General features: G+C 45.5%; 1 protein-coding gene across 1 annotated transcript in view; it reads right to left on the bottom strand.

Moving 5' to 3' along the window:
- Positions 1 to 15,788, bottom strand: part of mnx2b (motor neuron and pancreas homeobox 2b) — an 83,929-nt gene that overhangs the window by 12,199 nt on the left and 55,942 nt on the right. Inside the window, exons 2-3 of the mRNA XM_052025027.1 lie at positions 12,411 to 12,571; positions 250 to 483 (exon numbers count right to left, since the gene is read on the bottom strand). Coding sequence (XP_051880987.1) covers positions 250 to 483; positions 12,411 to 12,571 — 395 coding nt within the window. The remainder of the gene's footprint in view (positions 1 to 249; positions 484 to 12,410; positions 12,572 to 15,788) is intronic.

Raw genomic sequence — 15,788 nt, 5'->3', positions numbered from 1 at the left:
AGAAATCTCAGTATTTTCAGAGAGCTGGGGGGATAGGAGAGAGAGTGAGAGAGGGAGAGAGAGAGAGGAAGAGAAAGAGGAGAGAGAGGGGGGGGTGGTGCAGAGAGAATCCAGGCAGGCACTAGGACCCATCATCGTGCTGGAGTGCAACTTCTGGAGACAGCAAGAAAGTTTGGTATCCAAGTTTGCTGGAAAGTTGCACAAAGTAGTTCACAAAGCCGGGGCAACTTTCACTTCCTTCCGAGTCACTTCATCTTCTGAGCAGGAACTGTTGGACGTGTAGCCCAGTTCTGTGCTGCGCTGGAGAAAGTTTGTGGTGTGGGCACTGAAATCCACACTCTCTGCCTCCGACCTGCTCTCGCCCCCGCCTGCCTTCTCTGAGTATTTGCTACCTCGCTGCTTCTCGGCTTCCTGAGCCGCCTGTTCCTTGGCTTTCCGGCTCCGCTTCCATTTCATCCGTCGGTTCTGGAACCAAATCTTCACCTGAGAAAAAATTGCATATAAAAGAATCATCATCAGACTGACATTCTTCTAGTTACATCGGCTTCCTTTCCAATTATCTCTGTGTCCCTCATACATTCTTAAAGGGATCCTTCCGATGAACTTTTTTTAATATTTCAAAAATAAACGTTATTCATAATAATAAAAAATATATACAATAGAACATAGAACATTACAGCACAGTACAGGCCCTTCAGCCCACAATGTTGTGCCGACATTTTATCCTGCTCTAAGATCTATCTAACCCTTCCCTCCCACACAGCCCTCCATTTCTCTATCATTCATGTGTCTATCCAAGAGTCTCTTAAATGTCCCTAACGTATCTGCCCCCACAACCTCTGCCGGCAGTGCGTTCCACGCACCCACCACTCTCTGTGTAAAAAACTTACCTCAGACATCCCCCTTATACCTTCCTCCAATCACCTTAAAATTATGTCCCCTCAGGTTAACCATTGTCGCCCTGGGAAAAAGTCTCTGACTGTCCACTCGATCTATGCCTCTTATCATCTTGTGCACCTCTATCAAGTCACAATCTCATCCTCCTTCTCTCCAAAGAGAAAAGTCCTAGCTCACTCAAGCTATCCTCAAAAGAAATAGTGCAAAACTTTTGCAGTCGTGGTTATTAAATTCCGTAATGTTAATTTATTGTTTGAAGACCACAGCACCATTGCTACTTATGTGGACCCTCGGGGTGAGACTTCCTTTCATTGTTTGAGGGGCTTCCCCACCTTACTCAGCCCTCTGTGTGCGGTAGTGGAAAGAGCCCAGACGGTGGACCTTCCCCACAGAGCCTTTGCATTGGCTGCACTGAGATTCAGTGCGTCCATCAGCACGTTCTCTTGCAGCCTGGAATGTGCCAGTCAGCAGCATTCCCTTACGGACCTCTCACTGTGCTGGAACACCAACAAGTTTTGGGCAGACCATAGGGCGTCTTTCATCGGATTGATGACCTTCCAGCAACACTTGACGTCTGTCTCTGTGTGTGTCCCTGGGAAGTGCCCACAGATCAGAGAGTCCTCTGTTACGCAGCTGCTGGGGATGAACTGGGACATGGACCTTTGTATCTGGCTTTTCTCTTTGGAGAGAAGGAGGGAGGTGACTTGATAGAGGTGCACAAGATGATAAGAGATAGATCGAGTGGACAGTCAGAGACTTTTTCCAAGGGTGACAATGGCTAACATGAGGGAGCACAATTTTAAGGTGATTGGAGGAATACCTTAAGGTGATTGGGGATGTCAGAGGTAGGTTTCTTTATACAGAGAGTGGTGGGTGTGTGGAACGCACTGCCGGCAGAGGTTGTGGGGGCAGATACATTAGGGATATTTAAGAGACTCAAATAGACACATGAATGGTAGGGAAATGGGAGGGGAGGGTTAACATTTGGGAGGGAAGGGTTGGATAGATATTAGAGCAGGATAAAATGTCAGCACAACATTGTGGGCTGAAGGGCCTTTACTGTGCTGTAGAGTTCTATGTTTAATGTACCTGCCTCAACCACTTCCTCTGGCAGCTCATTCTACATAGATACTGTCCTCAAGTTGCCCCTCAAGTTCCTTTTAAATCTTTCCCCTGTCACCTTAAACCTATGCCCTCTAGTTCTTGATTCCCCAATCCTGGGAAAAAGACTGTGTGCATTCACTCTATGTTCCTCAGGATTTTATACACCTCTGTAAGATTCTCCTATGCTCCAATGAATAAAGTCCAAGCCTCCTCAACCTCTCTCTGTAACTCAGTCCCTCGAGTCCTGGCAACATCCTCGTAAATCTTCTCTGCACTATTTCTAGCTTAATTGCATCTTTCCTATAGCAGGGTGACCACAACTGAGCAGAATATTCCAATTTCGGCCTCACCAAAGTCTTGTGCAACTAATATCCTCTGTCGTTGTGACAAAGATAATCTCTCCCTTGTAGAACAAACAATCTGCTGGACAACAACCCCCACAGATGCTGCTCAACCCGCTGAGTTCCTCCAGGAGATTATTTGTTGCTCCAGATTCAAGCATCCCCAGTCTCTTGTGTCTCTGTCTATCTCTGGTAGTTGTTGTCAACCTGTCTACAACCATTACCTGGTTTGCCCACACCAATCTCCATTCTCTACTGTGATCCAACCAGGTGAGACTTAGCCAGAGGAACACCAGAAGTGACTTATCTTTCAGTACATGAGCCATTACCTCTACTGTTCACAAGAGCTCATCTCTGTCTTTCCCATTCCTCATCCACATGGTGCCCTCAGCAATACTCTCTGAAAGCACAGCGTCTGGTTTTGTCTGTCCGCTGACAATCTGAGATCTTGGTCACTTGTCCTGAACCATTGCATTGTCTGTCAATTGTCAGTCTGGTCATCCAAGATCCAGAAAAAGATGAGCAGAAATTTCCTCTAAACTAAACTAAATATTCAGAAGATGTTCACGTTAATCTACAACATTAATGTGCAGGAACGTAAAAGGCTGCAGAGAGCAGTGGACTCTGCCCAATACATCACGGGCACATTCCTCCCCACCATCGGTAGTATCTACAGGAGGCGCTGCCTCAGGAAGGCAACATCCATCATCAAAGATCCCCACCATCCGGTCCATGCCATCTTCTCGCAGCTACCATCGGGCAGGAGGTACAGAAGCCTGAAGTCCCACACCACCAGGTTCAAGAACAGTGACTTCCCTTCAACCATTCGGTTCTTGAACCAACCGGCACAACCCTGATCACTACAGTTTAGCAACACATTGACCACTCTGATCATTTTGCACTAAAATGAACTTTTTTTTGTTGTTCTATTTGTGTTTTTTTTTGTGAAATTTGTGTATAATTTATGTTTAATATTTTTTGTGAATGCTGCTTATCTGATGCTGTGTGCCTGTGATGCTGCTGCAAGTAAGTTTTTCATTGCGCCTGTGCATGCATGTACTTGTGCATATGACAATAAACTTGACTTTGACTTTGACTTTAATTACATTCCCTAGCCATTGACTCCATTCCTTGAACAAGAACAGAAATGCTGGAAGAGCTCAGCCAGTGAAGCGGCATCTGTGGAAGGACAAACAGTTAACATTATGGGTCAGGGACCCCTGCTCAATAGGTTACGTTCTTCCAGCATTTCTGTTTTTGTTTCCAACATCTGTAGTTTTATTTGTTTTCCATTACTGTTGAACTTGACTCATTTTAAGAACATAGAATGTAGAACAGTGCAGCACAGAACAGGCCCTTCGGCCCACAATGTTGTGCCAACATAGCTATTCCCTCCTACCTACAGAATGTCCCTATCCCTCCATTTTCCTCTCATTCATGTGCCCTTCCAAGCCCCTCTTAAAAGCCCCCAATGAATTTGCCTCCACCACACTATCAGGCAACACATTCCAGGCATCCACCACTCTCTCAGTAAAAAACGTACCCCTCACGTCTGTTCTGAACCTACCCCCTCTCACCTTAAAGATAAGACAAGATGAGATAAGATAGCTTTATTAGTCACACATACATCGAAACACACAGTGAAATGCATCTTTTGCGCAGAGTGTTCTGGGGGCAGCCCCCAAGTGTCGCCACGCTTCCGGTGCCAATGTAACATGCCCACAACTTCCTAACCCGTACGTCTTTGGAATGTGGGAGGAATCCGGAGCACCCGGAAGAAACCCAAATGCATGCCCTCTGGTATTGGATCGCTCAATAATGGGAAAAAGATATTGCTTGTCCACCCTATCAATGCCCCTCATAATTTTATACACTACCACATGATGTTCTCTCCCTATTTTGTGCCGTTCTGGTTGCCCCATTACAGGGAGGATGTGGAGGCTTTGGAGAGGGTGCAGAAGGGGTTCACCAGGATGCTGCCTGGGTTAGTGAGGACTAATGAGAAGGAGAGGTTGGACAAACCTGGAATGTTTTCTCTGGAGCATCAGAGGCTGAGGGGCGACCTGATCGAAATTATGAGAGGCATAGATAGAGTAGATAGAGTCCTTTTCCCAGGATAGAAATGTCAAAGGTCCCAAGTCAGGTCCCAAAGGTGCTGGGCCACAGAAAATCCAGACCACAGAAATTGTCCCTGATCATCTTCCTCTGAACAGGATAACTGTTCTTTTTAGGTATAAATATAGTCTACATAGAGTAGAAATAGGTGAAAGCGCATCATCTTTTTCCCGGGGGAAGGGGGGGGGGTGCTAAAAACAAGAGGGCATAGGTTTAAGATCAGAGGCGACAGATTTAAAAGGGACATCAGGGGCAGCTTCTTCACACAAAGGGTGGTGTGTATTTCGAATGAGCTGCCAGAAGTAGTGGTTGAAGTGGGCACATTAGCAACGTCTAAAAGCCATTTAGATAAGTACCTGGATAGGAGAGGTTTAGAGGGCTATGGGCCAAACGCGTGCAGATGGGACTAGCTCGCTGGGAAACACAGTCGGCATAGAAGAGTTGGGCTGAAGGGCCTGTTTACATGCTGTAAGAATCTATGACTCTAAGACTCTGTGACTCTATAGTCATTCCCCAGCCACATGAGGATTCCGAGAACTGTCAGTAACCTGAAATTTCATGAATGCTGTCAGCTGAGATCATTGTCAGCTGAGAATGCAAAATTTGCACTGGTGGGTTAATTAGCTACAGATTAGTACCGATCTTAGTTAATTTTAGAACTTAGTTGGAATTTAGTTAGAATTAGTCAATTAGTATAGATCTGTACCATAGATTCAAAAGATGCCAGGACACGGGAGCTGCCAAACCACAGAATGTCGGACAAGAGAATTTCAACCTGTATTAGTCTGGTCAACCTCCTCTGGACTGCTTCCAGTAATTAATATTGAGCATAGATTATTGAGTGTAGGAGTTGGGACGTTGTGCTGCAGTTGTACAAGTTGTTGGTGAGGCCGCTCCTGGAGTATTGTGTACAGTTTTATCTACCCTGTTATAGGAAGGACGACATTAAGCTGGAAAGAGTGCAAAGAAGATTTACAAGAGTATTGCCAGGACTTGAGGGCTTGAGTTTTCGGGAGAGGTTGGGCAGGCTAAGATTTTATTCCTTGGAGCTTCGGAGACAGTGTGCTGACCTGACAGAGGTGGATAAGGTCATGAGGGGCATAGATGGGGTGAATGTGCGCAGTCTTTTTCCCAGGGAAAGGGAATAAGAAATGAGAGGACACAAGTTTACAATGAGAGAGGAAAGACTTAAAAGGGACCTGAGGGGATACTCCTTCACTCAGAGAACAGTGCATATATGAAACGAGCTGCCAGAGGAAGTGGTAGATGCGGGTACAATTGCGACAGTTAAAAGACTTCTGAAGAGGTACGTAGAAAGGAAAAGTTTAGAGGGATATGGGCCAAGCACAGGCCAATGGGACAAGCTCAGGTAGGCAACTTGGTTACCATGGACGAGTTGGGCCGAAGGGCCTGTTTCCATGTTGTATATGGCTCCATTAGTCCAGTCAACTTTCTCCAAACTGCTACCAATGATTAGCATCCGTGTTAATGTTCAAAGGAGCTGGGTGTTCCGATGCACCTAACACTGAAAACAAACTTGCAGGTGTAGCAGGAAGTTACAAAGGCAAATGGCTTCATGGCATTTAGATCATGTAAGTATAAGAGCACTGATGTCTTACTACAATTACATACAGGGCCTTGGTGAGACAACACGTGGAGTATCGTCTCCTGTTTTGTCCTTACCTAAAATAGGATATTCTTGCTACAGAGGGAGTGCAGCGAGGGATCATCAGACTGGTTGCTAGAGTAAGGAGAGACTGAGTAGGCCAGGTCTCTAAGAACGAGAGGTGACTTCATTGAAATGTATAAAACTCTCAGGAACTTGAGGGGCAAATTTGGAACTGGAGGGGCTGTAGTAGAAAGGATTGAAAACTGGAAACAGAGATTCATAGTGAAAAGTTATTTTTTGGACTGAAGTATACAGCACAGTCCTTCAGAGGTTGGTGCCAAGGTCACAGCTTTTCTTAATACGGATTCAATGAATTTGACGTGACACAATTTCCAAAGTTGCAGATGACACAATACCTGGAGGTGTAAATTGCCAGGGGGGTAGTGATAAACATCAAAGGCAGTAAAAAAACTTCTGATGAAGGATCTTTGACCTGAAACATAACTCTGTTTCTCTTTGAGAAATAAAGGACTGCAGATGCTGGAATCTAGATGAAAAACACGATGATGCTGGAGGAACTCAGCAGGTTCAGGCAGCATCCGTGAAGAAAAGCAGGCGGTCAATGTTTTGGGTCAGGACCCTTCTTCAGGACTGAAGATAGGAAAAGGGGAAGCCCAGTATATAGGAGGGAAAAGCAGAGCAGTGATAGGTGGACAAAAGAGGGGAGGCGGGGTGGGCACAGGGTGGTGATAGGTAGATGCAGGTAGGAGATAGTGATAGGCAGGAGGGGAGAGCAGATCCACCAGGGGATGGGTCAAAGGTAAGGAGAGAGAGGAAAATAAAAGGAGGCTAGGAAAGGGAAGAAGAGAAGCATGGTGGGGGGGGGGGGGGGTGTGGGGAAGGGGGGTGGGGATTACCTAAAGTGGGAGAATTCAATATTCATGCCATTAGGCTGCAAGGTTCCAAGATGGAAAATGAGGTGCTGTTCCTCCAGTTTGTGCTTGGAATTCTCCCGGCAGTGGAGGAGGCCGAGGACTGACATATCAGTGATAGTGTGGGAGGGGGAGTTGAAGTGACTGGCAACGAGGAGATGCAGATCATGGTTACGGACAGAATGGAGAATTTTGCATCTTTGTTTCACTTTCCATGGATGCTGCTTGACCTGCTGAGTATTTCCAGCATTTTCTGTTTCTATTTCAGAATTCCTGCATCTCAGGGTTTTGATTTCAAGGAGGTGTGGACAGGCTGGCAGAATGGGCAGGTAGGTGGCAGATGAAATGAAACGTGAAGTTTTACATTCAGTGGGAAAAGTGGGAAGAAGTAATGTAAACTATAGAACTCAAGGGGTACAGGAACAGAGAGGTCAGGGTTATATGTATATAGTCCATTGGAAGTGGCAGCCCGGTTGAAAAGTGTTTAGTAAAGCATTTCATCAAGGATGCCTGCCACCGTGGCCATTCTCTTTTCTCTCTTCTACCTTCTGGGAGAAGATACAGGAGATTGAAAGCCTGGACGTCCAGACAGCTTCTTCCCCACTGCTGTCAGACTCCTGAACCAACCACCTCTTTCACATCCCCTTCCCAGTGGAGCTGCCACGTTCTCCGACTCTTAACTCTACTGCTCCCGATTATTCCATTATTGTCACTTCAGCATTTTTTTTGGTATATTGGTAAATTGGTTTATTATTGTCACATGTAGCGAGGTACATGCTTCAGTTATGCACTATTTTAGTTAGCACCTCTATACTTTGTACCATTCTGTTGTTTTAAATTAAATTAAATTTTATTCACAGCGTGGTAACAGGCCCTTCCGACCCAACGAGTCCGCACCACCCATTTTAAACCCAAATTAACCTACCCGTACGTCTTTGCAATGTGAGAGGAAACCGGAGCACCCGGAGGAAATCCACACAGACACGGGAGAACGTACAAACTCCCTACAGACAGTGATGGGAATCGAACCCTGATCGCTGGCGCTGTAATAACGTCGCGCTAACCACTACGCTACCATGCCGCCAATCGCTGTATTTATTATTACCATGTACACTGTGAGCTTCATGCGAGCAAGGAACTTCATTACACCCCGCTGTGTATAACAATAAATTAATCTGAATCTTCAATACAACAGAGTATATGAGCCATGTTGTCATGGTGAACTTTTATAAAACACTGGTTGGACAACAACTACATTATTGTGTCTATTTCTGAGCCCCATACTCTAGAAAAGGTGTCAAGGCTTTGGAAATGGTGCAGAAGAGAATTGGTACAATTATTCCAGGGATGAGGGACTTAAGTTATGTGGATAGATTGAAGAATCTGTGTTTTTTCTCCTTGGAACAGAAGAGGTTGAGAGGGATACTTAATTTCATGGAGGTGCAGAAAGATTAAATGGAGAGAAATTATCACTGTTGACAGAACTACCAAGAACCAGGAGGCATAGAATGAAGGAGACCATCCGGGCCATGCCATCTTCTTGCAGCTACCATCAGGCAGGAGGTACAGAAGCCTGAAGTCCCACACCACCAGGTTCAGGAACAGCTACTTCCCTTCAACCATTCGTTTCTTGAACCAATCGACAAATCCCGAATCACTACAGTTTAGCAACACTATGACCACTAAAATGGACTTTTTTGTTCTAATTGTGTTCTTTCTTGTATAAATTGTGTATAATTTATGTTTAAATTTTTTTAAATTTTATTTTATTTACAGTGTGGTAACAGGCCCTTCCGGCCCAACGAGTCCGCACCACCCATTTTAAAACCCCCAAATTAACCTACCCGTACGTCTTTAGAATGTGGGAAGAAACCAGAGCACCCGGAGGAAACCCACGCAGACACGGGAGAATGTACAAACTCCTTACAGACAGTGACGGGAATCGAACCCCGATTGCTGGCGCTGTAATAGCGTCACGCTAACCGCTATGCTACCGTGCCATTTATGTTTTTCTTGTGACTGCTGCTTACATGGTGCTATGTGCCTGTCATGCTGCTACAAGTGGCACCTCTCATCAGAAGGAGAATGAGAGGTGATTTGGTGTACAAGATGATAAGAGGCATAGATTGAGTGGAAGGTCAGAGACTTTTTCCCAGGGTGACAATGGCTAACATGAGGGGACATAATTTTAAGGTGATTGGAGGAAGGTATAAGGGGGATGTTAGGGGTAAGTTTTTCACACAGAGAGTGGTGGGTGCGTGGAACGCACTGTCAGCAGAGGTTGTGGGGGCAGATACATTAGGGACATTTAAGATACTCTTAGATAGACACATGAATGATAGAGAAATAGGGGGCTATGTGGGAGGGTAGGGTTAGATAGATCTTAGAGCAGGATAAAATGTTGGCACAACATTGTGGGCCGAAAGGCCTGTACCATGCTGTAGTGTTCTATGTTCTATGCTCTAAGTAAGTTTTTCATTGCACCTGTGCATACAGGCACTCGTGCAGATGACAATAAACTTGACTTGATTGGCAAAAGAACCAAAAGTAACGTTTTATGGATGCTGTCTGGCCCACTGAGTTCCTCCAGCATCATCGTGTTTTTCATCTAGATTCCAGCATCTTCAATCCTTTGTTTCTCCAGTAACATTTTATGCAGCGACTAGTTAGAGTCTGGAATAATCCACCAGGGGGAGGACTGGAGGCAGATTCAATTGTAGCATCAAAAAGAGACCTGGATATCATGAAAGGATTTGCAGGGATTTGGGGTGTGGATACAAAATGAGATAAGCTGGAATGCTCTTACATATAGCCAGTATGGACTTGAAAGGACAAATAGCCGCTGCCTATGCTGTAACCATTCTACTGTTGCAGACAAGTGTGAGGTGTTGCACTTTGGGAGGTCAAATGTAAGAGGAAAGTACAGAGTAAATGACATTGATGTACAAGGGGATCTTAGGATGCAAGTCCATAGCTCCCTGAAAGTAGCAACACAAGTAGATGGGGCGGTAAAGAAGGCCGATGGCATTTTTGCCTTCATCATTTGGGGAATTAAGTATAAAAATCGGGAAGTCACCTAGCAGCTGTATAAAACTTTTGTGAGGCCACACTTGGAGTACCGTGCGCAATTCTGGTCACTGCATTACAGGAAGGATGTGGAGGCTTTGGAGAGGGTGCAGAAGGGGTTCACCAGGACTAACACCAGAGAGTATTAGTTATAAGGAGAGGTTGGACAAACTTGGATTGTTTTCTCTGGAGTGTTTTTAGGCTGAGGGGCAATCTGATCAAGGATTATAAAATTATGCGAGGCATAGATATGGTAGGTAGTTAGAATCTTTTCCCCAGGGTGGAAGTGTCATACTAGAGGGCATAGCTTTAAGGTGGGAGGGGGAAAGTTTAAAGAAGAATTATGAGGCAAGTTTTTTTTACACAGAGAATGGTAGGTCCCTGGAGTGGACTGCCAGGGGAGATGGTGGAAGCAGATACAACAGTGGCATTTAAGAGCCACATGAGGATGCAGGGAATGGAGGGATATAGACCATGTGCAGGATTAGTTTGGACTGGCATCATGGTCGGCACAGACATGGTGGGCAGAAGGGCCTATTCATAAGCCCATAAGACCCTAAGACATAGGAGCAGAATTAGGCCAATCAGCCCATCGAGTCTGCTCTGCCAGTCAATCATGGCTGATTTATTTTTCCCTCTCAACCCTATTCTCCTGACTTCTCCCCGTAACCTTTGATGCCCTTACTAATCAAGAACATATCAACCTCCACTTTAAATACACCCAATGACTTGGCCTCCACAGCCATCTGCGGCAATGAATTCCACAGATTCACCACCGTCTGGCTAAAGAAATTCCTCCTCATCTTTGTCCTAAAGGGACATCCTTCTATTCTGAGGCTGTGCCCTCTGGTCCAAGACTGTCCCACTACTGGAAACATCCTCTCCACATCCACTCTATCCAGGCCTTTCAATATTCGGTGGGTTTCAATAAGATTCCCCCTCATCCTTCTAAACTCCAGTGAGTACAGGCCCATAGCCATCAAACGCTCCTCATATATTAACCCTTTCATCCCCGGGATCATTATAGTAAACCTCCTCTGGACCCTCTCCAACACCAGCAGAGGTAATGCCAGAGACGTTCCTGTGCTGTAGTGTTTGATTTTCTATGTTATTCTGTAATACAGTTCCGGGCATGCATACATTCAGCAAACTGGCACAGGCACAGACTTCAATCGCTTGAAAAACCCGAAGCAGTTAAGGGAGCCACCAATTGTGATATGAGGATTTATAGCACACTGAAGGGAAATATTCAGGAGTGTGACCATAGTTTCTAATCTGTGTCTAAACCATATTTTAGGAAACTTACGACTAAAGGAAAAAACCCAAGAAATCCTTTGTTGGAATGTGTGTATCAACTGGCCGATTTTTAAGAGGTGAAGAAGGGCAAGAGAGATCTGGGTATAGAAGTTTTTGACAAGGTGGCTGGACAAATTGTTAAAAAATATCAAGTATGCAAAGTAAAAAATGAAGGAGGTTTTGTGAAGGCACTTGTTAAATCCCAGCCAGTGCACAGGTCCTCCCCAGCGTACGAACGTCCGCCTTATGTACAGCCCGAACATAAGGAATGTTTGGGAGACTGGCGGAATGGATTTGCCGGCTGCTGCAGGGATGCAGACATCTTCTGCCGTGTGGAAAATCGGTTTGTGGCCATATTTCCAAGTTGGGAACTTCCTGGGTTACGGACAGTTCACAGGAGCGGAACCCCACCATAACCATAGCAGGCATCCTGTCCAGATGCACCACGGCTTGGTACGGCAACTGCTCTGCCCGAGACTCCAAGAAACTGCAGAGAGTGAACACAGCTCAGTCCATCATGCAAACCCAGCATCCCCTCCACTGACTCCTTCTACACTTTCCACTGCCTCGGGAAAGCAGCCAACATAATCAAGGACCCCTCCCACCCCTGTCATTCTCGCTTCTCCCCTCTCCCATCGGGCAGAAGATACAAAAGCTTGAGAACGTGTACCACCAGGTTCAAGGACAGCTTCTATCCCACTGTTATAAGACTCTTAAATGCACCTCGTTATAAACGGACCTCATGTACGATAAAGAACTCCTGGTCTCTCAATCTACCTTGTCATCACCCTTGCACCTTACTGTCTGCCTGCAATGCACTTTCTCTGTAACTATAACACTATATTCTGCATTCTGTTATTGCCTTTCCCCTGTAATACCTTGATGTACTGATGTGCTGAAATGATCTGTATGGATGGCATGCAAAACAAAGTTTTTCACTGTACCTTGGAACATGTGACGATAATAAGCCAATTGCCAGTTATCTGGGGATAACCAGTACACTGATTGGCTTCCCCCCTGTTCTGCAAAGTTCCTCAACCTCCTCCTTACCTGGGTCTCTGTCAGCATGAGGGATGTGGCAACCTCGAAGCGCTTTGGCCTGGAAAGGTACTTGTTGAGTTTGAACTGGTTTTCCAACTCCAGGAGTTGCTGGCTGGTGAAGGCAGTCCGCGGCCGGCGACATTTCCCCATCAGTCCTGACTGGGGCTGGGCTGGGAAAACACACACAAGGCGAGTTATTGGCCACGGCAGCTTAGAGAAAGGAAGGCTTGTATTTAGAACATAAAACATAGAACATTAAAGCACAGTACAGGCCCTTCGGCCCACAATGTTGTGCCAACATTTTATCCTGCTCTAAGATCTATCTAACCCTTCCCTCCCACATAGCCCTCCATTTCTCTATCATTCATGTGTCTATCTAAGAGTCTTTTAAATGTCCCTAATGTATCTGCCCCCACAACTTCTGCCGGCAGTGTGTTCCACGCACCCACCACTCCCTGTGTAAAAAACTTACCCCTGACATCCCCTTATATCTTCCTCCAATCACCTTAAAATTATGTCCCCTCGTGTTAGCCATTGTCACCCTGGGAAAAGGTCTCTGACTGTCCACTCGATTTATGCCTCTTATCATCTTGGACACCTCGATCAAGTCCCCTCTCATCCTCCTTCTCTTCAAGGAGAAAAGCCCTAGCTCACTCAACCTATCCTCATAAGACATGACCTCCAATCCAGGCAGCAGCCTGGTAAATCTCCTCTGCACCCTCTCTAAAGCTTCCACATCCTTCCTATGATGAGGTGACCAGAACTGAACACATTACTCCAACTGTGATCTAACCAGAGTTCTGTAGAGCTGCAACATCACTTCGTGGGTCTTGAACTCAATACCCCGACTAATGAAGGCCAACACTCCATACACCTTCTTAACAACCCTGTCGACCTCTGTGGCAACCTTGAGGGATCTATGGACCTGGACCCCAAGACCCCTCTGTTCCTCCACACTGCTAAGAGTCCTGCCATTAACCTTGTATTCTGCCTTTGAATTCAATCTCCCAAAGTGTATCACTTCACACTTATCCGGGTGGTACACTATAACAACTTTCAGGAACACCAAAACTACTGAATATCATTTAAATGGAGGGTGATTGGAGGGTCTCCAGTCATGGTAGGCACGCGTAACGCTATTACAGCGCCAGCAAACCGGGTTCAATTCCAGCCACCGTCTGTAAGGAGTTTGTACGTTCTCCCTGTGACTGCGTGGGTTTCCTCCAGGTGCTCCAGTTTCATCCCACACCCCAAAGGCGTACAGGTTAGGAAGTTGTGGACATGTTATGTTGGTGCCGGAAGCGTGGCAACACTTGCGGGCTGCCCCCAGAACACTCTATGCAAAAATGTGCATTTCATTGTGTGTTTCCTTATTTTATCGTATCTAATCCAGGATGTTGCCTGGATCAGAGGGTATTAGCTAGAAGGAGAGGTTGGACCAACTTGGATTATTTTGAGTGTCAGGGGATGAGAGGAATTTATAAAATTATGAGAGGCATTGATAGGGTACATTGATCCTATCATCGGGCAGGAGGTACAGAAGCCTGAAGTCCCACGCCACCAGGTTCAGGAACAGCTACCTCCCTTCAACCATCAGGTCCTAGAACCGACCAGCACAACCCTAACCCTACTTCAGCAACGGAACTCTACGGACTCTTGCACTATCATGGACTTGCCTCTGTGGGTTTTTTGCACTGATGTCTTGTTTTGCACACTTTTTTCTTCACTGTTTTGTATAACTTATGTAAAATTTATGTTCTTTTCTTTTTTTGTCTGTACCTACGTGCCTGTGATGCTGCTGCAAGCAAGTTTTCCATTGTACCTGTACCTCACTATAATTGTGCACATGACAATAAACTCGACTTGATAGTCGGAGTCCCTTTCCCAGGGTAGAAATGTCAAATATTAGACGGCATAGCTTTAAGGTGAGAGAGGGAAAGTTTAAGGGAGATGTGTGGGGCGGGCATTTCACACAGAAAGCCTTGAACATGCTGACAGGGGAGATGGTGGAAGCAGATGCAATAGTGGCATTTAAGGAGCATTTAGACAGACACTTGAACACGCAGGGAATGGAGGGATACAGATCATATGCAGGCAGATGGGATTAGTTTCATTGAGCATCATAGTAGGCACAGACATTGTGGGCTGAAGGGCCTGTTCCTGTGCTATGTTCTATGTTCATCGGGCAGGAGGTACAGGAGCCTAAAGTCCCACACCACCAGGTTCAGGAACAGCTACTTCCCTTCAACCATTCGGTTCTTGAACCAACCTGCACAACCCTAATCACTACAGTTTAGAAACACTATGACCACTTTAATCACTTTGCACAAAAATGGACTTTGCTTGTTTTCTATTTGTGTTCTTTCTTGTAAAAATTCTGCACAATTTATGTTTAATTTATGTTTTTCTTGTGAATGCTGCTTATCTGATGCTCTGTGCCTGTGATGCTGCTGCAAGTAAGTTTTTCATTGCACCTGTGCACACATGGACTTATGCATCTGACAATAAACTTGACTTTGACTCTTTTCTGTTCTATGGTTCTAGAGGGATCCGTACATGAATTGAGAAAAGTTAACATGCAGTTATAGCAAATAACCAAGAAAGCAAAGGGAACGAGGAGCAATCTTACTGAACCATATAAGACCTGGACTGTTGAGTGCAGTTCCGGTTGCCACACTATAGGAAGGATGTGGTTGCAGGGGAGATTTCCCAGGATTTGGCCTGGCTTGCAAGATTTTAGTTATGGGGAGAAATGGGTTTGTTTTTCCTGGAGCAAAGGAGCCTGAGGGGGTGACCTGATAGAGGAGCATAAAATTAGAAGAGGCATCGATAGGGCAGCAAGTCAGAATCTCAAAAACAAGAGGGTTTAAGGTGAGAGAAAGGAGTTTTAAAGGGCAAGTTTTTTTCACACAGAGAGTGGTTGATATCTGGAACGCACTGCCAGAGGAGGTGGTGGAGTCAGATACAATCAGTACATTTAAGAGACATTTATACAGTTAAATAGGAAAGGCATAGAAGGATGTGAGTAAATGGGATTGGTGTAGTTGGGCATAAAGATCGGCATGGATGTGGTGGGCTGAAGGGCCTGTTTCTGTGCTGTACGACTGTGACTATGATTCCATGAAGATTCTGAGGTGGTTGTAGCTGAGATGTTCTTCCAGAGAAATCTCAAATTAAGGGACATAGTTTCAGTATAAGCGGCTGCCCACTTAAGATGGAAGGGAGAAGGAGATCCTTCTCTCAGAATGTTGTGGGTCCTTGGAATTCTCTCCCTTTGAGAAGTCACGCGGTTGAATTGTTGAAGATATTCGAGGCCAAGATAGATTGATGGTCCGCAGGGTTATGGGGAACAGGCAGGAAAGTGGGACTGAGGCCAAATCAGATCTT

The sequence above is a fragment of the Pristis pectinata genome, chromosome 1, assembly GCF_009764475.1.
Source record: "Pristis pectinata isolate sPriPec2 chromosome 1, sPriPec2.1.pri, whole genome shotgun sequence".
In the NCBI taxonomy this organism is placed as follows: Eukaryota; Metazoa; Chordata; class Chondrichthyes; order Rhinopristiformes; family Pristidae; genus Pristis; species Pristis pectinata.
The sequence above is the reverse complement of the archived record's forward strand: the minus strand, read 5'-3'. Positions and strand labels throughout refer to the sequence as shown.